Source organism: Acipenser ruthenus, chromosome 12 (assembly GCF_902713425.1).
Source record: "Acipenser ruthenus chromosome 12, fAciRut3.2 maternal haplotype, whole genome shotgun sequence".
Lineage (NCBI taxonomy): Eukaryota > Metazoa > Chordata > Actinopteri > Acipenseriformes > Acipenseridae > Acipenser > Acipenser ruthenus.
In genome coordinates, this window is record NC_081200.1 from 495,607 (window position 1) to 517,500 (window position 21,894).

General features: G+C 48.8%; 3 protein-coding genes across 15 annotated transcripts in view; all 3 read left to right on the plus strand.

The window, feature by feature from the left end:
- The window catches only part of LOC117417165 (eukaryotic translation initiation factor 4 gamma 1-like), a 44,712-nt gene extending 42,963 nt beyond the window's left edge, over window positions 1–1,749 (plus strand). For all 13 annotated transcript variants that reach the window (XM_059034228.1, XM_059034230.1, XM_059034227.1 and 10 more), the window contains one exon: window positions 642–1,749. In XM_059034228.1, the coding sequence (XP_058890211.1) occupies window positions 642–820 (179 nt within the window). In that variant the 3' untranslated portion in view covers window positions 821–1,749. The remainder of the gene's footprint in view (window positions 1–641) is intronic.
- Window positions 1,750–2,036: 287 nt separating this feature from the next.
- Window positions 2,037–10,390, plus strand: LOC117416810 (alkaline phosphatase-like). Its single transcript, XM_034028199.3, has 11 exons — window positions 2,037–2,235; window positions 2,744–2,860; window positions 3,912–4,027; window positions 4,815–4,989; window positions 5,214–5,389; window positions 5,828–5,968; window positions 6,367–6,436; window positions 6,982–7,116; window positions 7,348–7,539; window positions 7,848–7,967; window positions 9,331–10,390. Exons 1-11 carry the CDS (start codon window positions 2,151–2,153, stop codon window positions 9,648–9,650), a joined length of 1,647 nt encoding a protein of 548 aa, XP_033884090.3. The 5' UTR covers window positions 2,037–2,150; the 3' UTR covers window positions 9,651–10,390.
- Window positions 10,391–10,413: 23 nt separating this feature from the next.
- alp3 (alkaline phosphatase 3) lies at window positions 10,414–21,291 on the plus strand. Its single transcript, XM_059034253.1, has 11 exons — window positions 10,414–10,570; window positions 11,191–11,307; window positions 11,660–11,775; window positions 12,914–13,088; window positions 15,578–15,750; window positions 16,380–16,520; window positions 17,433–17,502; window positions 17,650–17,784; window positions 18,136–18,327; window positions 19,587–19,703; window positions 20,067–21,291. Exons 1-11 carry the CDS (start codon window positions 10,507–10,509, stop codon window positions 20,360–20,362), a joined length of 1,596 nt encoding a protein of 531 aa, XP_058890236.1. The 5' UTR covers window positions 10,414–10,506; the 3' UTR covers window positions 20,363–21,291.
- Window positions 21,292–21,894: the final 603 nt, after the last annotated feature.

Sequence of the window (21,894 nt, forward strand, 5' to 3'; positions counted from 1 at the left end):
GATGTCGGGTCCCGTTCCCAGCCCTGCACAGTGTTCGGGATGTCGGGGCCCGTTCCCAGCCCTGCACAGTGTTCGGGATGTCGGGGCCCGTTCCCAGCCCTGCACCGTGTTCGGGATGTCGGGTCCCGGTCCCAGCCCTGCACAGTGTTCGGGATGTCGGGTCCCGGTCCCAGCCCTGCACAGTGTTCGGGATGTCGGGTCCCGGTCCCAGCCCTGCACAGTGTTCGGGATGTCGGGGCCCGTTCCCAGCCCTGCACAGTGTTCGGGATGTCGGGGCCCGTTCCCAGCCCTGCACAGTGTTCGGGATGTCGGGGCCCGTTCCCAGCCCTGCACAGTGTTCGGGATGTCGGGGCCCGTTCCCAGCCCTGCACAGTGTTCGGGATGTCGGGGCCCGTTCCCAGCCCTGCACAGTGTTCGGGATGTCGGGGCCCGTTCCCAGCCCTGCACAGTGTTCGGGATGTCGGGGCCCGTTCCCAGCTCTGCACAGTGTTCGGGATGTCGGGGCCCGTTCCCAGCCCTGCACAGTGTTCGGGATGTCGGGTCCCGTTCCCAGCCCTGCACAGTGTTCGGGATGTCGGGGCCCGTTCCCAGCCCTGCACAGTGTTCAGGATTTCAGTTCACTCTCTCCTGTTTGTACACAGACTTGCTGAGGATGTTCTTCGACGCGCTGTACGACGAGGACGTCATCAAAGAGGAGGCCTTTTACAAGTGGGAGTTGAGCAAGGACCCTGCTGAGCTGCAAGGCAAGGGCGTGGCCCTGAAATCCGTCACCGCCTTCTTCACCTGGCTGCGGGAGGCCGAGGACGAGTCGGACAATTAGACTGTTTCTATACATGGCTTGCATTAGATACTGATGAAGCGATCCTTCCACAGGAGGATGGGAGTTGGAACGCTTTGAGTGTGCGATCATTGATTTTTTTTTTTTTTTCTGGTGAAATGTCTAACAAATAAAATGAAATAAAAAGAACTGTGGGAGTGCAATTCCTCAGTATTCGAAGTTTTATCTTTTTTTCTGTTTTAAACCTCTACAGTTCATGTTTGATAAAATTCAGAAGAGAAACAAATAAAACTTTAAAGGCTGCTGTTTTAAATATGCATTTAAAGTGGCGGCCTAATAAAAATGAAATAAGGGTAGGTGATTTTATTTTCTTTTTTTAGGTGTAGGATGATTTAGGAGTGTTCTCTTGATGCAGCCCACTCCTCCCCTGCTGCCTGTTTTTTTTCTTCTCTCTCCTACACTTAAAGGGGTCTCAAAGCCTTTAACAAGCCTGTAGCGAATTTTAAAAATCATTCTTAAAAACTTAAAGAATCTATAGAAATCATCTTTAAAACAAAGAACAGTACGACCCCTAGAGCTACTTCTATCACTGCTAGTAGAAAGATATTTTCGGACAGTCCTGTAAATATGGAAGTTATTTCTTTTTTGTTTTTATTGGTTTTCTTTTTTTGTTTTTCAAAACTAATGTATGCCATGTGATTTTTTTTTTTTTTTTGAGCTGCGTTTCTCCCCCCCCCCGGCCCCCCCGCCCCCGACTAACTCGTCGGATTCTCCTGTATTTATAGAGTTTTCCTGAGTTACCAGAAGGTGCTTGTAATTATCCACCTGAATTCATTGATTACAATTTAAATGAAATTTGTAAATACTTTTTTGCTTTCTTTAAGTATTTAATTAAAAAATTAATGCCTCTTTTCAAGTCAGAAACTGGAAAAGACAAAATAAAGAAATTGCAAATAAAGACTATCAACGTACTGCTGTGCCTCCTGTCATGGACGTGTTTCTTTGGGGAGAGTGTTGGGTTGAGGAGATGTTGAAGTGTGTTGTGCAATCAAATTAAAGTTGATATAAACCTTACTCCTAGTTACCCTATAACTAATGGCAACCACATTCTAGATTAGTGCCAGCAACCCATTGAACAAGCCACTTGTGTAAGTGTGTTATTGGGGGTGGTTTGCTACCACAGTTCTGCAGCCCAGCGGGACTGGAATGAGCCCCATTCAGAAGGGCTTTGTTTGGGTTAATGTGATTATCTGGAGACGCTACCTGATCGTGCAGCTCATTGTGTCCCTGGAGCCTGGCTGAGCTGGAGGTGGTCTCTGTCACGCCACGGAGGGGTATAAGAGAGGACTCTGCTAGCTGCCTGCAAGACACCATGCTCTCCCACAGCCGCCTCCTCCTCGTCTGTGCTGCCTGCGTGGCTCTCAGGAGCTCTGCCACGCCAGTCGGCTCTTTTGCAGGTAACTCTGTTTGAAACATCAGCTGTTAGTCCAAGGATAGTCTTCTGGAGGATGCTTGTTCCCATAAGGAATGTGCAGTGGTGAAGTGTAGAATACATTTTAACTATGGTAAGAATTTGATTGATTATGAAACTGTAACCTACAGGCCAGCCGAGAGAGTGGCTTTGTTTTGTATGTTTTTAGTTATTCTTTTTAAAGCTTTGATTCGCTGTCTTAAGTTTATACTAACAATGTGTGCAAACAATGCAAGTCAATATAAGCACTGACTTTGTGAAGTGGACAGACAAGTAGTTTCCATCCTGGGTTAAATAAAAAATAAAATTTAAAAAAAAAACATGAAATGAGAACTTGAAATCCACTTTTTATTTTAAAAGTTAAAGTAGAATTGTTTTGTTTTGTTTTATAATATACATACAAATGGCCAGAGTTCCAGTGTGCGGGGCAGTGCCCTGGCCCTCTGTGCGGGTCACTATATTCAGGACGTGTATTGTTTGTGTGTTGGGACCAGATGAAGAGCGACTGCCCAAGTTCTGGTACGATTTGTCAAAGGAGCGTCTGCAGAGGAGTCTCGATCACCAGGATTCGACTGAGACTGCGAAAAACCTGGTCCTCTTCATTGGTGATGGTGAGTGAAAGCAGGGCCAGGTGCAGAGTGGTGTGTGTGAACCCGTTCAGAGTTGTACTAATTGTATGTAAAGCAGGTACACAAAAACAACGATCCTGTGAACTCTTATTTAATTAGATTAGGTTTACAAATTCCAGATTAGCATCTCGCTGCGGCGGTGTCCTAACAAACAGCTGTCCGCCTAGTGGTGCAAATGTGCAACAGTCCTTGCTTTTACTGTTTTTTCATTGCCAAGGAGTTTCCATTTTAGAGAACAGAATCTCGAGACTTACTGGTAGTAGTATTGTGAACTGTAGTTTCAGCGTACTCGCCACTAGGTGGAGACAAAGACCCGCTCTTAGGAACACAAGCACCTGTCCCAACGTGCAAGCTGGTAAACTATTATTATTATTATTTATTTCTTAGCAGACGCCCTTATCCAGGGCGACTTACAATTGTTACAAGATATCACATTATACATTATTTCACATTATACAGATATCACATTATTTTTTACATACAATTACCCATTTATACAGTTGGGTTTTTACTGGAGCAATCTAGGTAAAGTACCTTGCTCAAGGGTACAACAGCAGTGTCCTCCACTGGGGATTGAACCCACAACCCTCCGGTCAAGAGTTCAGAGCCCTAACCACTACTCCACACTGCTGCCCCAGATTTGTACTCCATGGAAACGAAGTAAACAGAGAGTTTAGTTAGGTGTAAACCTCTAGTCTTTATTAATCGCACATATAGCCTTAAACCAGTCCGAATGCTTCATGGTTAGATTGCTGAGTGAAATGTGATACTTAAGTTGCCCTGAATAAAGACGCCTGCTAAGAAATACATATTAATAAATGACTGTATAAACCCAGTGATCAGCCAGCTAATGACAACTGTGTTTGTAAATGATTTGACTTACTGTCAAGTTATTTAATCCATGCCTTGAGTGCGTATTCTAGGTGTGAAATACTAAGAGCACTGTGTTCTAGGTGTGAAATACTAAAGCACTGTATTGAGTGTCATTGAAGCTCTGAAAGGGTTGAGCAGGTTATTGAGCATGTTGTTCCAGGTATGGGTTTGAACACGATCACAGCGACCCGAATCCTAAAGGGACAGTTGGGAGGGAAGAGTGGGGAGGAATACTCTCTGGCCATGGACTCCTTTCCACACACCTCTCTCTCCAAGGTAAGAGGGTTCATCCAGCCTGTGTTTAATGTGCATGCTGTTTGAATGAGGGTTCATCCAGCCTGTGTTTAATGTGCATGCTGTTTGAATGAGGGTTCATCCAGCCTGTGTTTAATGTGCATGCTGTTTGAATGAGGGTTCATCCAGCCTGTGTTTAATGTGCATGCTGTTTGAATGAGGGTTCATCCAGCCTGTGTTTAATGTGCATGCTGTTTGAATGAGGGTTCATCCAGCCTGTGTTTAATGTGCATGCTGTTTGAATGAGGGTTCATCCAGCCTGTGTTTAATGTGCATGCTGTTTGAATGAGGGTTCATCCAGCCTGTGTTTAATGTGCATGCTGTTTGAATGAGGGTTCATCCAGCCTGTGTTTAATGTGCATGCTGTTTGAATGAGGGTTCATCCAGCCTGTGTTTAATGTGCATGCTGTTTGAATGAGGGTTCATCCAGCCTGTGTTTAATGTGCATGCTGTTTGAATGAGGGTTCATCCAGCCTGTGTTTAATGTGCATGCTGTTTGAATGAGGGTTCATCCAGCCTGTGTTTAATGTGCATGCTGTTTGAATGAGGGTTCATCCAGCCTGTGTTTAATGTGCATGCTGTTTGAATGAGGGTTCATCCAGCCTGTGTTTAACGAATAATAGGAAAGATGTATAAATATGAGTCCTAAACTAGAGACATGCGAGGAGAGTTGCTACATTTGACTTTCAGAGATAGGATTCCAGTTGTAATGCAAGTGGACTTGAAACTTCAGTAACGTGTGTAAAGCTGCTGTATCGTTGCCTCTCAGACGTACTGCACGGACTCCCAGATCGCTGACAGTACCTGCGCTGCCACAGCTTTCCTGTGCGGAGTGAAAACCAACAAGTTCACCGTGGGGCTCAGTGCCAATGCCACCTACGACCGGTGCAACACCACGGCCGGCAACGAGGTCTCCTCCATACTGCGCTGGGCCAAGGAGGCAGGTAAGGAGAACCAGGGGGTCCAGCACAGCGTGCACTACATTGTGTTACAGGATGCTATAGGGGATTCCCTGGACTCTACATCTGGGAAGCAGAGTGCTAACACTCCTGCAGCAATACCCCTCACTCTCTCCATGCTTTGTCCCCTGTCTCCCTTTCACTCCCACATTCCATTCCTCTATCTCTTCTCTTCCCCTCCCTCCCTCACTGCTTCCCTGGCCCCGCAGGTAAGTCTGTGGGTCTGGTCACCACCACCATCGTCCAGCACGCCACCCCGGCTCCTGCGTACGCGCACTGTGTGAACCGCTACTGGTACTCCGACTCCAGCATCCCTGAGGCTCAACGGGGGCACGGCTGCACCGACATCGCCCACCAGCTCGTCCACAACATCCCCGACATCGAGGTACCAGGGGTCTGCACTTACAATAGCCCTCTGCTCTCCATGCTTGTGTAGTCCCCCCAATGCTTAATCACCACAAGAACCAGCAGTATAACTAAGAAGCACTGATAGAGCAGCGACGGGACGAGTGTTCCTCTCCAGGTGAAGCAGCAGTCTGAGACGCGTTGATAGAGCAGTGACGGGACGAGTGTTCCTCTCCAGGTGAAGCAGCAGTCTGAGACGTGTTGATAGAGCAGTGACGGGACGAGTGTTCCTCTCCAGGTGAAGCAGCAGTCTGAGACGCGTTGATAGAGCAGTGACGGGACGAGTGTTCCTCTCCAGGTGAAGCAGCAGTCTGAGACGTGTTGATAGAGCAGTGACGGGGCGAGTGTTCCTCTCCAGGTGAAGCAGCAGTCTGAGACGCGTTGATAGAGCAGTGACGGTACGAGTGTTCCTCTCCAGGTGATCATGGGTGGAGGTCGGAAGTACATGACTCCCCAATCGACCCCTGACCCAGAGTACCCAACTGATCCCAACTCTCAGGGCAGGCGATTGGACGGGGTGAATTTGATTGACAAGTGGAAGGAGCTGAAACCAGGGAAGGTGCGTCAGAGTTTCAGACTGGGACTGATGAATCGGATGAAGGGATGTGTGTCCTGTATCAGTGTACTGTGTGCAAGCATGTGTGCACTTCTATGTGATTCTTCGTAAATCTGTCTTGAACTCTGCCTGTACTTTCTCTCTTATTTACCTGTCGGTGTGTATTAATATATATATATGGATATACCTGGTGCTTCTGTCATAACCTGTCATCATTATGGGTTTAAACAATCCATTTTTCCTTCCGGCAGTCATAAATACACAATCCTTCATTAAAATGAATGTTCTCAAATTTCTAGCAGACCTCCTCAGCCCAGTAAAATACTGCCTTTCTCATGGAGAAAAAAGTTCCATAAATGGTGCTCTTGCTAGTGAAGTGATTTGCCTCTCTGCTCCTCCAGAGGGCAGTGTACGTGTGGCACAAGACCGCGCTGGACAAGGTGGATCCAGAGCAGACAGACTACTTGATGGGTGAGGGGCTTCAGGGTTTCATTGGAGCAATCAGGCAGAATTGTGAAGCCACTTCCCTACACTTGAGACGATGTGTAGAGGGTATCCCCAGACTGCCAGTGCAGATGTTCAACAACAGACCTGTAGACACAGAGATGAGAGAAGAAAGGAAACTAAACAGACGTGGGATTAACTAACCAGCTCAAGGCTATGTACAGTATCCAGTGCTGCAAGTCATCAATCATTTCATTTCATGTAAAGTCATATTGCCTGCAGGGGGAGCCCTTGCGCTGTTTATGTGCTGCTCTGTGCAGTGCAAGTGCAACAGGCTTTCCAGCAGTGTGGGGCTGGGCTGGTGGAGCCCAGCTGAGATTCAGCAGCAGACCCAGGCATTAAACAAGGGTTCTAGTGTAGGAAGGGTATTCTGGGTTCCAAACACCCTGCAATATGTATATTGACCAGCAGGGGGTTAGGGCTATAATAGAATGCAGGTGTAATGCCATCAGCAGAATGTTTTGAACCAGTGTTGAATGGCCCACTCAGGCTCTGCTGTGCTGTGATTGCAGGTCTCTTCGAGCCGGGGGACATGCAGTACGAGCTGTCCCGGAACAGCAGCACAGACCCGTCCATCACAGACATGGTGGACAAGGCCATCCGGGTCCTGCGCAGGAACCCCCAGGGCTTCTTCTTGCTGGTGGAGGGTGCGTATTCACAGGGCGTTGGCAGGGCAGTCGCAGCTCAGGCAGGACCAAGATTTGTTTGATTGAATCGTATTAGCAGTTTTTATCAAAAAGGCTACGGAATGGCCCGACCATTTGAAGCAGCATTATGTGGTCACGCTGTATGGCGGATGTTTCAGTAGTTAGCCATGCCAGAACAGTTTCTTGCACAGCAGGGCCATGCCTGTTTATGTGGGCGCCTCCTCTCTACAGGAGGGAAGATCGATGTGGGGCATCACTATGGGAAGGCCAGACTGGCTCTGTACGAGACCATGCTGATGGACGAGGCTGTGGCGCGGGCAAGAGAGCTGACCAATGACCGCGAGACACTGACCGTGGTGTCAGCTGACCACTCGCACACGCTCACCCTGGGGGGCTATACTGACCGCGGGAATCCCATATTCGGTAATGCAAATTTAAAATCCAAAGATGTCGTAATTTATTTCAGCAATTCCAGTATAATTGTCTGGATGCACTGTGTGTTTGGTTTGCACTGTGTGTTGTGTGGATGCACTGTGTGTTTGGTTTGCACTGTGTGTTGTGTGGATGCACTGTGTGTTTGGTTTGCACTGTGTGTTGTGTGGATGCACTGTGTGTTTGGTTTGCACTGTGTGTTGTGTGGATGTACTGTGTGTTTGGTTTGCAGTGCATGTCTAGCTACAGCGCACTATTGCTATGCTCAATAATTGTAACCCTCTCCTCGGCTCCTGCAGGTTTTGCCCCGCAGCAGAGTGATGTGGATGGTATGATCTACACCTCTCTGCTCTACGCTAATGGACCAGGATACCGCCTAGCCAATGGGAGCCGAGCTGATCCACGCAACGACAGCACCTGTGAGCACAGGGCTTCATGCACTCCCTTCATTTCAGAGTATAAATACAGGAGGGACAATCTAACTGATACAACACAACAGCACTCTCCCATGTAGGAGTGGCAGGGTCAGCAGACACTGCCACAGCTGCTCTGTAAAGTAACACCCTACTCACAGGACACTGCCACAGCTGCTCTGTAATGTAACACCCTACTCACAGGACACTGCCACAGCTGCTCTGTAATGTAACACCCTACTCACAGGACACTGCCACAGCTGCTCTGTAAAGTAACACCCTACTCACAGGACACTGCCACAGCTGCTCTGTAATATAACACCCTACTCACAGGACACTGCCACAGCTGCTCTGTAAAGTAACACCCTACTCACAGGACACTGCCACAGCTGCTCTGTAATGTAACACCCTACTCACAGGACACTGCCACAGCTGCTCTGTAATGTAACACCCTACTCACAGGACACTGCCACAGCTGCTCTGTAATGTAACACCCTACTCACAGGACACTGCCACAGCTGCTCTGTAATGTAACACCCTACTCACAGGACACTGCCACAGCTGCTCTGTAAAGTAACACCCTACTCACAGGACACTGCCACAGCTGCTCTGTAATGTAACACCCTACTCACAGGACACTGCCACAGCTGCTCTGTAATGTAACACCCTACTCACAGGACACTGCCACAGCTGCTCTGTAAAGTAACACCCTACTCACAGGACACTGCCACAGCTGCTCTGTAATGTAACACCCTACTCACAGGACACTGCCACAGCTGCTCTGTAATGTAACACCCTACTCACAGGACACTGCCACAGCTGCTCTGTAATGTAACACCCTACTCACAGGACACTGCCACAGCTGCTCTGTAATGTAACACCCTACTCACAGGACACTGCCACAGCTGCTCTGTAATGTAACACCCTACTCACAGGACACTGCCACAGCTGCTCTGTCTGGTTCTGTAATGTTCTTTCAAAGTTAATGGTTGCTATTGCATTAGGTCCTCTGCTGCCCTTGCGCAGTCAGCTTATCTTATTTTAGAAAATATTTAAATCGCTTTGCATAATGATTGACTGGGGCTTGGCTGGTTTGTGCTTTTTATTTGAAATGCAACTAAACCATTGATTGAGCAGCTTTGAAAGCAGCCCCGGTTACTGATGCTCTCAACCCATGAGAGCTATTAGGAGACGCAGCAGCAGCAGCTCATGAGACCCTGTTAGAGGAAGGAACCGAGCCCTGGGAGGTGTCACCTGACCCACAGCACAGTATATAAAGCATATACAGTGTAGTATAGCGCAGTGTGATAACCCAGTCACACCCTGAATGTGTGTATTACAGTGCAGTTCTCTAATGGCATGTTTTCAGACAACAAGGACTACATGCAGCAGAGCGCGGTGCCCCTGACCCAGGAGACGCACGCCGGGGAGGATGTGCCGGTGTTTGCCCGCGGTCCCTGGTCTCACCTCTTCAAAGGCACCAACGAGGACACCTTTATCGCCCACGCCATGGCGTACGCTGCCTGCCTGGGACCCTTCGCCACCCGCTGCAGCCAGACCTCCACCCTGCTCCCCAAACCAACCACCCCCAAGAAGCCAGCCTCCAGGGCAGCTCCCAACCTCACAGCACCCGGCCCCAGAGTCCTGCTGCTGCTGCTGCTGCTGCTGTACTGCGCAGAGGCATTGTGACATCACCACAGCAACGTTCCGCTCCTCTGTCCTTTTACTTTCTCATTTTACAGTAAAATGTTCAGTTAATGCACAAAATAGAGACATTGATTCTATTTAAGTTAGATACATATTATATATACACACTCGTTGTAATGGACATAAATAGACATGTAGTAAAGTTCTGTGCATGTTCAGACCTTGGTTGCTCACGCAGGTATATTTTCATGTCGCATTGAATGATGCGTTTCTAGTTTCGCTGGGTCCTGTACAAAGTGTTCAGTTTGAAGAATGCTCAGGGTTACTCTGAGCTCGTTCACTTGTTTACTGTAGTTCTGTATTGGGTTTTAGTGCCATCCATCACTATGAAACAATCAACAGTCCTACATTTAGAAATACTTCATAAATACCCGATAAACTCATTCATCTAGTTTATTTTATTGTTTCTGAATGCATTAGTGTTGCTTCAGCTGACACAGAGCCTGCTTGTTCTGTGTTTTATTATTTTACATTTCTACAATTTCTCACATGCTTAACTGTTCTCATTAAACACATTAAACATTCTTTCCAATAAATCAAGTGTTTGTTTTTTTGCGCTGGAGCAAAGTCTTTGGGAACCCTTCCACACACATGTATAGATGTATAGATGTGCTGAACCTTGAAGTCTGGCCCACATCGTAGCCCCAGGGCCAGAGTCCTGTGCAGAGTGATTGTGGAAAAACATGCTGAAGGTCGGTGCTGTTATCGGGGGTGTAAACGTCTTTTATGGGGCTCTGATAAGATTGCAAGGCTGGCAATCAGGAGAGCTGTGGAGATATAAACCAGACCAGGCAGGGCACAGGGCAGAACACACTGCCAAGCAGCACTCTGATCAGACATGGAGTTCTTCTGTCTTTACCTGATGGCAGCTTTCTGGTGTGCAGGAGCCGCTGCTGTCCCAGGTAATCTCGCTCGGACACATCGGAAGTGGTGGAAATGCGTATTCATTCGGCATTGCAATGGAGTGACGGCACTTCCATTGGGACTGAGCCACCGTCGACTGTAAAGAGTTACCGTTCGATTGTTCTGCTGATTGTTCAGTAGGTGCAGGAATTGTGGTTTTGGGTGTAAACCCTGTTTATACAAGGTTCTTACGGATGCGAGAATGTAAATCAGTTTGTTTCATTGTCAGTGTGGGAATGTCCTGTGTGACTGCTAGGTACGGTCCAGGTTAATGCTGAATGTGTGTAAATGCTGCGCTCTGACGTGTTGATGGATGTGTTGAAGAACAATGAAAAGGGGGCTTGTCTTCTAGTGGTGGTACTGCGATGCTCTTGAACAAGAGCCAAAATATACGAGAGCGCTGAGCTGCATTCCTTATCAACTTACTAATGACTTTGTCAACCGCAGCTAAATTGATGCCTGGTATTAAGTAACTGCAGTTGTACACCTGAGGGCAATCCTATGTGGGTCTAATAATGAATCTGGGCAGAGTAGAACAGTGCATGCTGGGGGTCCCCCTGGATCTTCATAGCATTCCTGTTGGAGAGCTTTTGTTTCTATTTTAAATTTCATTTTCTAGAGAATGAAGAGGACCCGAGGTTCTGGAGGACTCAGGCCCAGGACACCCTTCGCAGAGCACTGAACCGGCAGCACAACACCAATGTGGCCAAGAAAATCGTCTTCTTCCTGGGAGACGGTGAGTGTACTCGCTCTGGCAGCCTCCAGCAGGACCATAGCCAACCACACCCCAGTCGTTCATTGGAATTGTTAGTCAAGTCATCCCGGGGGTAGTCTTTCTGTGAAATGCTGACACACCTAATCCAGTCAAGTTTACTTTGTCCACCTTTTACAAAGCTTTGCAAACAAGGGGCGCCGCAGTGACCAATACAGCCTGTCGGTGAATCTAAACTAGAAAGTTCATAAGAACGTTTACAAATGAGAGGAGCCATTCGGCCCATCTTGCTCATTTGGTTGTTAGTAGCTTATTGATCCCAGAATCTCATCAAGCAGCTTCTGAAGTATCCTCATTTTCTCCTGCTATCGCACAGGAATGGACATCGCCACAGTAACGGCAGCACGGATCCTGAAAGGCCAGCTTCAGAATCGGAGCGGAGAGGAGACTGTCCTGAGCATGGAGAGCTTCCCTTATACTGCCCTGTCCAAGGTGAGAGTTACAGGGCTTCACACTGCCCTGTCCAAGGTGAGAGTTACAGGGCTTCACACTGCCCTGTCCAAGGTGAGAGTTACAGGGCTTCACGCTGCCCTGTCCAAGGGGAGAGGCACAGGGCTTCACGCTGCCCTGTCCAAGGGGAGATGCACAGGGCTTCACGCTGCCCTGTCCAAGGTGAGAGTTACAGGGCTTCACACTGCCCTGTCCAAGGTGAGAGTTACAGGGCTTCACGCTGCCCTGTCCAAGGTGAGAGTTACAGGGCTTCACGCTGCCCTGTCCAAGGTGAGAGTTACAGGGCTTCACACTGCCCTGTCCAAGGTGAGAGTTACAGGGCTTCACGCTGCCCTGTCCAAGGTGAGAGTTACAGGGCTTCACGCTGCCCTGTCCAAGGTGAGAGTTACAGGGCTTCACGCTGCCCTGTCCAAGGTGAGAGTTACAGGGCTTCACGCTGCCCTGTCCAAGGTGAGAGTTACAGGGCTTCACGCTGCCCTGTCCAAGGTGAGAGTTACAGGGCTTCACACTGCCCTGTCCAAGGTGAGAGTTACAGGGCTTCACGCTGCCCTGTCCAAGGTGAGAGTTACAGGGCTTCACGCTGCCCTGTCCAAGGGGAGAGGCACAGGGCTTCACGCTGCCCTGTCCAAGGGGAGATGCACAGGGCTTCACGCTGCCCTGTCCAAGGGGAGATGCACAGGGCTTCACGCTGCCCTGTCCAAGGGGAGATGCACAGGGATTCACGCTGCCCTGTCCAAGGGGAGAGGCACAGGGCTTCACGCTGCCCTGTCCAAGGGGAGAGGCACAGGCCATCTGGACCAAATGCTTCATTTAAGGTTCTCCAACTTTATCTGCTGCGTTAAATCCAGGCAGGTCTCAACAGGGCTTGAGAAACGTGGCTCTCCTGGAATCTCTGTTGTTGCAGGTCTGCCATTCTGTTGTTGTTTTCATACTTTTAAATGATTTTAAATTAAATGTTTAATATGAAACAGCTGTTATGACAAAGTATGGTTTCCTTCTTCTGAATTATAGAAACATTTCTAGTAGCATTGTGAATTGCGGTGCCTGTATTTTTTACCAGGGGTACAGTGGTTTTGCTGTTCTCATGCATGCCTCAGCTTTTCATTGTTTTCTTTGCCAGACGTACAGTGTAGACTTCCAGATCCCAGACAGCTCGAGTACAGCGACGGCGATGCTCTGCGGAGTGAAGACCAACTTGAACACGGTGGGGATCAGCGCGGCCGGCCGCAACGGGGTCTGCAGTTCGCAGAAGGGCAACGAGGTCACCTCCATCCTCAGGTGGTCCAAGGAGGCAGGTGCGTGTTCACAGGGAGGTCTTCCTGAGCATCCAGCACCACTGCACCCTCGCACAGGGAGGCTTTACTGAGCATCCAGCACCACTGCACCCTCGCACAGGGAGGTCTTACTGAGCATCCAGCACCACTGCACCCTCGCACAGGGAGGCCTTACTGAGCATCCAGCACCACTGCACCCTCACACAGGGAGGCTTTACTGAACACCCAGCACCACTGCACCCTCGCACAGGGAGGTCTTACTGAGCATCCAGCACCACTGCACCCTCGCACAGGGAGGCCTTACTGAGCATCCAGCACCACTGCACCCTCGCACAGGGAGGCCTTCCTGAGCATCCAGCACCACTGCACCCTCGCACAGGGAGGCTTTACTGAACACCCAGCACCACTGCACCCTCGCACAGGGAGGTCTTACTGAGCATCCAGCACCACTGCACCCTCGCACAGGGAGGCCTTACTGAGCATCCAGCACCACTGCATCCTCGCACAGGGAGGCTTTACTGAACACCCAGCACCACTGCACCCTAGCACAGGGAGGTCTTCCTGAGCATCCAGCACCACTGCACCCTCGCACAGGGAGGTCTTACTGAGCATCCAGCACCACTGCACCCTCGCACAGGGAGGTCTTACTGAGCATCCAGCACCACTGCACCCTCGCACAGGGAGGCCTTACTGAGCATCCAGCACCACTGCACCCTCGCACAGGGAGGCCTTCCTGAGCATCCAGCACCACTGCACCCTCGCACAGGGAGGCTTTACTGAACACCCAGCACCACTGCACCCTCGCACAGGGAGGTCTTACTGAGCATCCAGCACCACTGCATCCTCGCACAGGGAGGCTTTACTGAGCATCCAGCACCACTGCACCCTCGCACAGGGAGGTCTTCCTGAGCATCCAGCACCACTGCACCCTCGCACAGGGAGGTCTTCCTGAGCATCCAGCACCACTGCACCCTCGCACAGGGAGGTCTTACTGAGCATCCAGCACCACTGCACCCTCACACAGGGAGGTCTTCCTGAGCATCCAGCACCACTGCACCCTCGCACAGGGAGGCCTTACTGAGCATCCAGCACCACTGCACCCTCGCACAGGGAGGCCTTCCTGAGCATCCAGCACCACTGCACCCTCGCACAGGGAGGCCTTTCTGAGCATCCAGCACCACTGCACCCTCACACAGGGAGGTCTTCCTGAGCATCCAGCACCACTGCACCCTCGCACAGGGAGGCCTTACTGAGCATCCAGCACCACTGCACCCTCGCACAGGGAGGCCTTCCTGAGCATCCAGCACCACTGCACCCTCGCACAGGGAGGCCTTTCTGAGCATCCAGCACCACTGCACCCTCGTACAGCGAGGCCTTACTGAGCATCCAGCACCACTGCACCCTCGCACAGGGAGGTCTTACTGAGCATCCAGCACCACTGCACCCTCGCACAGGGAGGCTTTACTGAACACCCAGCACCACTGCACCCTCGCACAGGGAGGTCTTACTGAGCATCCAGCACCACTGCATCCTCGCACAGGGAGGCTTTACTGAGCATCCAGCACCACTGCACCCTCGCACAGGGAGGTCTTCCTGAGCATCCAGCACCACTGCACCCTCGCACAGGGAGGTCTTCCTGAGCATCCAGCACCACTGCACCCTCGCACAGGGAGGTCTTACTGAGCATCCAGCACCACTGCACCCTCACACAGGGAGGTCTTCCTGAGCATCCAGCACCACTGCACCCTCGCACAGGGAGGCCTTACTGAGCATCCAGCACCACTGCACCCTCGCACAGGGAGGCCTTCCTGAGCATCCAGCACCACTGCACCCTCGCACAGGGAGGCCTTTCTGAGCATCCAGCACCACTGCACCCTCGTACAGCGAGGCCTTACTGAGCATCCAGCACCACTGCACCCTCGCACAGGGAGGTATTACTGAGCATCCAGCACCACTGCACCCTCGCACAGGGAGCCGCTGCTAGTACTAGTGCATGGAGACTGGTGGACGAGCAGATTGGAGTGTGAGTTGCAAATAAAAGCACCAGAACTGCTTGTGCAAACCAGCCTGTTTCTTGATGTGCCTCCCTCATAGCACCCCCACTCCATCCCGCTTGCCCAGACTGCCCTGCTCACAATCTTATTCCGTTGGACTTTGAGTTTAGACTGAACCCTTGCCCTGGTGTTACACGCAGAGTGGAAAATTCTTAACTTATGTGGAAATTTGCCCTGAGAGATTAGAGGTTGTGTTTTTTTATATTTTGTTTGGATCCAGAGGGTTAGAACTTTCTGAAACTGGGGCATGGTGCCTCTCTTACGCCTTGTTATCCTGAATAAACCCCTTCAGAGGATGCAGCGGAATCAGATGCTGCTGCACCATACATCTTATATTGAAGTAGAACTGAGCAACTCAATGCATAAATAAACAAACACAAACTCGACATATTGAGGGTGTCCAATGCACTGCAACATAATAGGTCTCTCTATAAACCTGCCTATTTCTCCTGACAGGCAAGTCTGTGGGGATCGTGACCACCACGCGGGTGCAGCATGCCACGCCTGCCACTGCCTACGCGCACAGCGCCAGTCGCACGTGGTACTCGGACAGTGACATGCCCTTGAGTGCCAAGAAGGCAGGGTGCCGGGACATTGCCTACCAGCTCATCTTCAACACCGACATTGACGTGAGTCAGCAAGCCAGGGACTCTGCCTCTATCTGAGTAGGGGGCTGTGGTGCTGGGCTGGCAAGCCAGGGATAGAAAAAAGACTTCCATTGCATTGCAGTTTCATCAATTTCTGGTGTCACTATGAGTTTAATAACATACACCTGAGCTTGTTATCTATACACTGTGGCTAATTAAGCTTGTATTAAAACCTGGAATGGCTGAAACTGCTGTGCAATAGGAGTCTTCTTTCTATCCATGTGTTATAATTCAAACACCTGCAGGAGCCAGTGAACTCAGTCCTCGGGGGCAACCTACCTGTCCTTGGCATCTCTGAGGTCACGCTCATGAGGCAGGCAGGCAGCATTGCTGTGTTTTTATGTTCTGGAGCAGGGGTCTCCAACCCTGGTCCTGGAGAGCCACTGGAGCTTCTAGTTTTCATTTCAGCCAGTCTCAGTTACTTAATTGAGCAATTATTGGCTTAATTAGTTAAGATTAACAGGTGTTCCAGATCTTTAGCTATTGATGATGTAAAGACACCTATAAAACTTGCTGGATAGGGGCTCTCCAGGACCAGGGTGGGAGACCCCTGCTCTAGAGCTTGTGTTCCCAATGCTGGATTTTCCACTTCTTTCCTTGGGATTCTCTAGGTGATCATCGGAGGTGGTCGGAAGTACATGACCCCCAAGGGCACCAAGGACCCAGAGTATCCGACTGACGTGGCGTCGCAGGGGATTCGAGGTGACGGGATGGACCTGATAAAGGAGTGGCAAAAGAGAAAGCCTGGCAAGGTCAATAAGAATATATAACCATGTGATTTGTGCTTTATTTGCAACTGAACTCAATAGGTAAGTTAGTACAGAAACCAAGACCAGAAGACAGCTGGAAATGAAGTTGAGACAGACTCAGGACAGAGGGAAGGAGACACTTCTCCACACAGAGAGTGGTGAGGGGATGGAATGGGTTACCTAATCATGTTGATGAAGGAGACTCTTCTTCACACAGAGAGTGGTGAGGGGATGGAATGGGTTACCTAGTCATGTTGCTGAAGGAGACTCTTCTTCACACAGAGAGTGGTGAGGGGTGGAATGGGCTGCCTAGTCATGTTGCTGAAGGAGACTCTTCTTCACACAGAGAGTGGTGAGGGGATGGAATGGGTTACCTAGTCATGTTGCTGAAGGAGACTCTTCTTCACACAGACAGTGGTGAGGGGATGGAATGGGTTACCTAGTCATGTTGCTGAAGGAGACTCTTCTTCACACAGAGAGTGGTGAGGGGTGGAATGGGCTGCCTAGTCATGTGGTTGAGGAAGAATCATTTGGATCCTTTAAGACCTGACTTGAAAAGGTTCTGAGACCAATCAGCTTCTAAGAGATGGACAAGTCCTGATGGGACAAATGCCCTCCTCTCGTTTGTAAATGTTCTTCTTTTCTTATGTAGTGATGTTGAACTGTGGGGTTAGAAATCAGAAATCTTCAATATGGGGCTTTCGTTCTTTACAAGCTTGATGTCTGTCTATTTTTTCATCTTTAACTCTCTGTGAACAGGCTTAGGAATGATAACTCCATTCAGCAGACCGCTCTTGCAGTATAGGAAGTCCAGTAAACCAATCTAATATTCTAACACGTATTTTGATTAGCTATCTTAGGGCAGTGACCTAATTTCTGAAAGAGTGAAGTTCTGTTGTGTTGGCACTGGGACAGGTGGCACACTATGTTTGGAACAAGAAAGAATTTGATGCTGTGGACACAAACACCACAGATTACCTTCTCGGTAAGTGAGGTTTATGAACTCTGTTTAAACTAATCAATTTCCACCACTGAGTGATGCAAATAACTACAGACTAAATAACTATACTAGGTCTCAGAATGCTGGCTGTCTCAATTGACAATGTATATATATATCTGTATTTACTTGTAGCCCTTTTTGAACCCGGGGATTTGAGATTCGAGCTGGAGAGAGATCCCACCACAGACCCGTCCCTGACAGAGATGACTGAAAAGGCGATCAAGATTCTGCAGAAGAACCCCAATGGATTCTTCTTACTGGTGGAAGGTAGGTTGAGAATCGCAGTGCCTTCTCACAGGGAATGGGTTAATTCTCTAGTTAAGAAGACGGAAACAGATGTGATCTACTGGTTGGGGTTTACTGTATGGTTTATCTCCATTGATCCAGGTTCTATTAGAAGGTTTCCAGTAAATGATTGCTGTGAGGGGTCACAATGGAACACATTGGCTTCCTTTATGGATGGTTAAAGTTTAGTGCACAAGGTGACATTTAGGGGACAAACGAGAGAACACACAGGCGTATATTTTCCACTGTCCATTCCGTAGTATGACATTGGTTGTTTGAGCAGTCTTGACGTGTCCTGCACGTGTTCATGGCGTGTGCACGCATTGCCCACAGGTGGAAAGATCGACCAGGGGCACCACGCCAGCCGTGCCGCCATGGCGCTGCACGAGACGGTGATGCTGGATGAGGCCGTAGAGCGGGCACTGGAGCTGACCACAGAGGAGGACACACTGACCATCGTCACCGCGGACCACTCGCACTCCTTCACCTTCAACGGGTTCCCCTTCAGAGGAAACCCCATCCTGGGTAACCACTCGGGAGGAGCCCTGCTGCTTCCCAAGCATTGCATTCACACTGTATCTAATGCATGTGAATATTCAACTGCAATGCTGCAATGCACACCTCTCCGGCTTGGTTAAAAACAGCTGGCATTGGAACACGCAGATATAGTACCTAATCACAGGACAACAGAATGCATTCTGCATGTACATAACCAGTCTTCTAAACAAATGTGCAGACAAGCTCTCTTTAATGTGAACTCAACATTAGAATTACTGCGTGTCGACTGGGGTCACATGGCTCGCCCCGAGATCCGCACAACAACTCTGTGTCTTATCTGGCATTGAGAAAACTCTGATCCGAGTCCCAGCTCCCACTCCTTGGCACTAACAACTGGGATTATCTGCCTTTGCATTCAGCAGCAGATCGTTAGTGTGTGACGGCTTGTTTGGTACTGTGCTGAGCATACTTGACAAGGGTTACGCTCTTGAACTACAAAGTAACTCAAGAAACCTGAACAGTAAATCCTAAACCCTAATGCCCTCCGCTCTGCATGGTAGTGTAATACTAATTAGTTACATTTACATGGAAAGACGATTAAAAAAAAACAACCTCTAGCCCATTGCTCGTGTACTACAGCATGATTGCACCTGCTAACATGAGCAGGGAAGCAGCTAGCAAAGATCCCCCACAGAATAAAGAACCGTGCCAGACCACTTCATTATTCAGGGAATAGAGCACATCATTGCGGAAGCAGAAAGTGGACATCCTAATGCTCATAACAATATAGTAATTTGTGTTGTATTGATAAATTCAATTGCTTACACTGTGTGTGTATGTAGATAACTAAAGTAGAGGGAGGGAGAGAGAGAGAGACCTATTTTCAAACAATATGACATTAATCTCAATGCAATTACCATCACAATAATTATCTGCAGATCCACCCTGAAATTAATTCTCTGTAATGACTGCTTTGCTGTTTACCTCATTAATACGTATCCTGATTAATTCACTTCCAAACAGTGAAGGTTTAATCAATTTCAAATTAAATACTAATCCCTCATCCGCAGCGTATCGTCTGGACTAGCATTCCAGTGGATGAAATGTGGGACCTCTGGAATACTATTCAAACTGCACCGTGCCATGTCTTAAATATGTGGGCTGTGCTCTCTTGTGGGAGCGTGGCTTGGGTGTAACAGAATGAGAACAGGGACACGGCAATACAAGTGTAGGGTAACATTAATGCTGCTGTGATAACTTGGGTCTTTATCTTGTGTCGCTGGCAGGAAAATCCCCAGTGTACGGGAAGGATTTATTGCCGTATACAACCCTTCTTTATGGAAACGGCCCTGGGTACAAGATCGTCAACAACACCAGGCCTGATATCCGCAAAGTTGATACAGGTAATGCCAGATTGAACCGCTTATTAGGAGTCACTTAATGAACACAGATTACTGGACATGCACCACAAAATAAAACCGATCCTCGGAGTGCAACTGAGCCCCACCATGCTTCTCTTTCCCCAGATGTAGTTTGAATGGGTGCTGAAGGTTTTCCCAGAGAATGCAGCGTCCCTTGGTTAAAGCCAGCTTTGTTGTCAGAGATTCTATTTGCTGTAAACTGTGATTTCTATATACTGGTGAGCTGGCGTGCCCAGTAAGAGGCTGGTAAATGAGTTCCCATTCCCAACTCCTGGTCACCAGCACAGATAAGTGCTTCCATTGGTCGGAAATGAGATCTGATGGTGCGTTTCCTTTCTTTCCCAGCCTCCAAGGATTACGTCCAGCAGTCATCGGTGCTCTTGGACAAAGAGACCCACGGAGGGGAGGACGTGGCCGTCTTCGCTCGTGGCCCCATGGCTCACCTCTTCCACGGCGTCCAGGAGCAGAACTACGTCGCTCATGCTATGGCGTATGCCGCCTGCGTCGGGGAGAACAAGGGCCACTGCGCCAAGCCCTCAGCCTCCGCCAATGATAGCCCTGGCAATGCGGGCGCCGAGCACAGTGCCAGCCGTTCAGCACAGCTTGCAGGGTTCCTTCTGATCGCTTGTCTGCTCCACTGAATATTTCCAAAAGGGTCCGAAGAGTATGATTCTGCACGTCGTTTCCAAGCTTGACAGATTCAGAATAATTTTATAACTTTTTATACTGTCTACAAATACCTCTCCTGTTTGTCCCTCCCAGATCTTTAACTTACAAATACAGACGGATTGGCAAAGCTATATAACTGTTTAGGGTTAATAATAGCTTTTTTCTGTTGTATGCTGATAATCAATAAAAACGAATCTTGCTGAGCAAAATGTAAATGAGCTTTCTTCGACGGCAGTGGTTGGTTGCAGAGCACATTAGAGACAGCATCAACCGTGTCTGTCATTTATTGAACCAGTTCCCTTGTGGTAGTGCAGCTGCAACCCGCCCCACGTATGTTTTTTTTATTATTATTAATTATTAAAACTAATACACATTGGCACAAATATAATACAACCAATTCTTCGACGTGTTGGTAGAAATAAGCGTCTTCTCAAACGGCACTAATTATATGTTGTTTTAGAGGAACGCTGTAAACCTTATGAAAACAACACCTTGCCCAAGAGCCGAACGCTCTTAATTGATTTCACATGAGAATGTTAACAGGGACGCTTGACTCGTCTCTCTAATCCTCCCTCCGTTTGATCATGTATTCATACAATCCGCGTCTCAAATTGAGAATCGGGGGCGGTGCGCAGAGGAGAGCTGTGTGTTGAAGTCCAAAATCCCCCACGCAGATCCATTGAGGATGCGTCAGGCCCTCCTATCTGCACACTGAATTCAATCGGTGCGACGCCTGCACTAATTCAAACTGCTTCTAGCTCCCAGCTTCTCATTCTCTTGTCTAATCCTCTTCGCTCCCCGCTCTCTGAACCCGTTGCTTTGTTTTTCTCCACGTCCCACTCTCTTAGTTCAGTCTTTGCCACGCTAATTCCTCTTATCCTGTCCCATTTCAATCGAAACGTTGAAACAAACCACAGAAGTTGGTGTGTGTGTGTGTGTGTGAGTGATGGGAGGTTGGGGGGCTTCACTGAATCATAAAGCTCTGGGAATGAAATGGAGCCAGCCCAAAGTGTGTATCCTTTATGTCCATTATTTAAAACGAATAAAAAAGTGATACGACTCAATTAGCCCATTTGTGTGTGAATGTGGCACAGAAACCACTGTTGTTTTTAATAACGAGAATGCACAATTATCCATGCAGTCAATTGTACGGCAATTGAACCCTTGTGACTGTCCTGTGTGCTTTTTTTCTCAAACGCTTTTGGGTTGGTGTTGTTCACAAAGGTGTCTTCTGTGCAAGTCCCTGTCGCTAGATGGCAGTGTCGAGCTCTAGAGCTGATTGCAGTTGACTGGACAGACGCATGTAGTGTCGATAGTGTATGTTCTTTCTTTAAACCGGTTGACTTTTTACATTCGGCAGTGACCATAGACTGTATAGGAAAACGTGCACGTCTCTAAACTTCCTATATGTACATGTTGTTTGGTAATTTCGATGTTTTCAATTTAAAAACAAGATCTTTCATGTGAGTGTGTTTGTCAGCGCTCTCATAATTGCAATTGAATG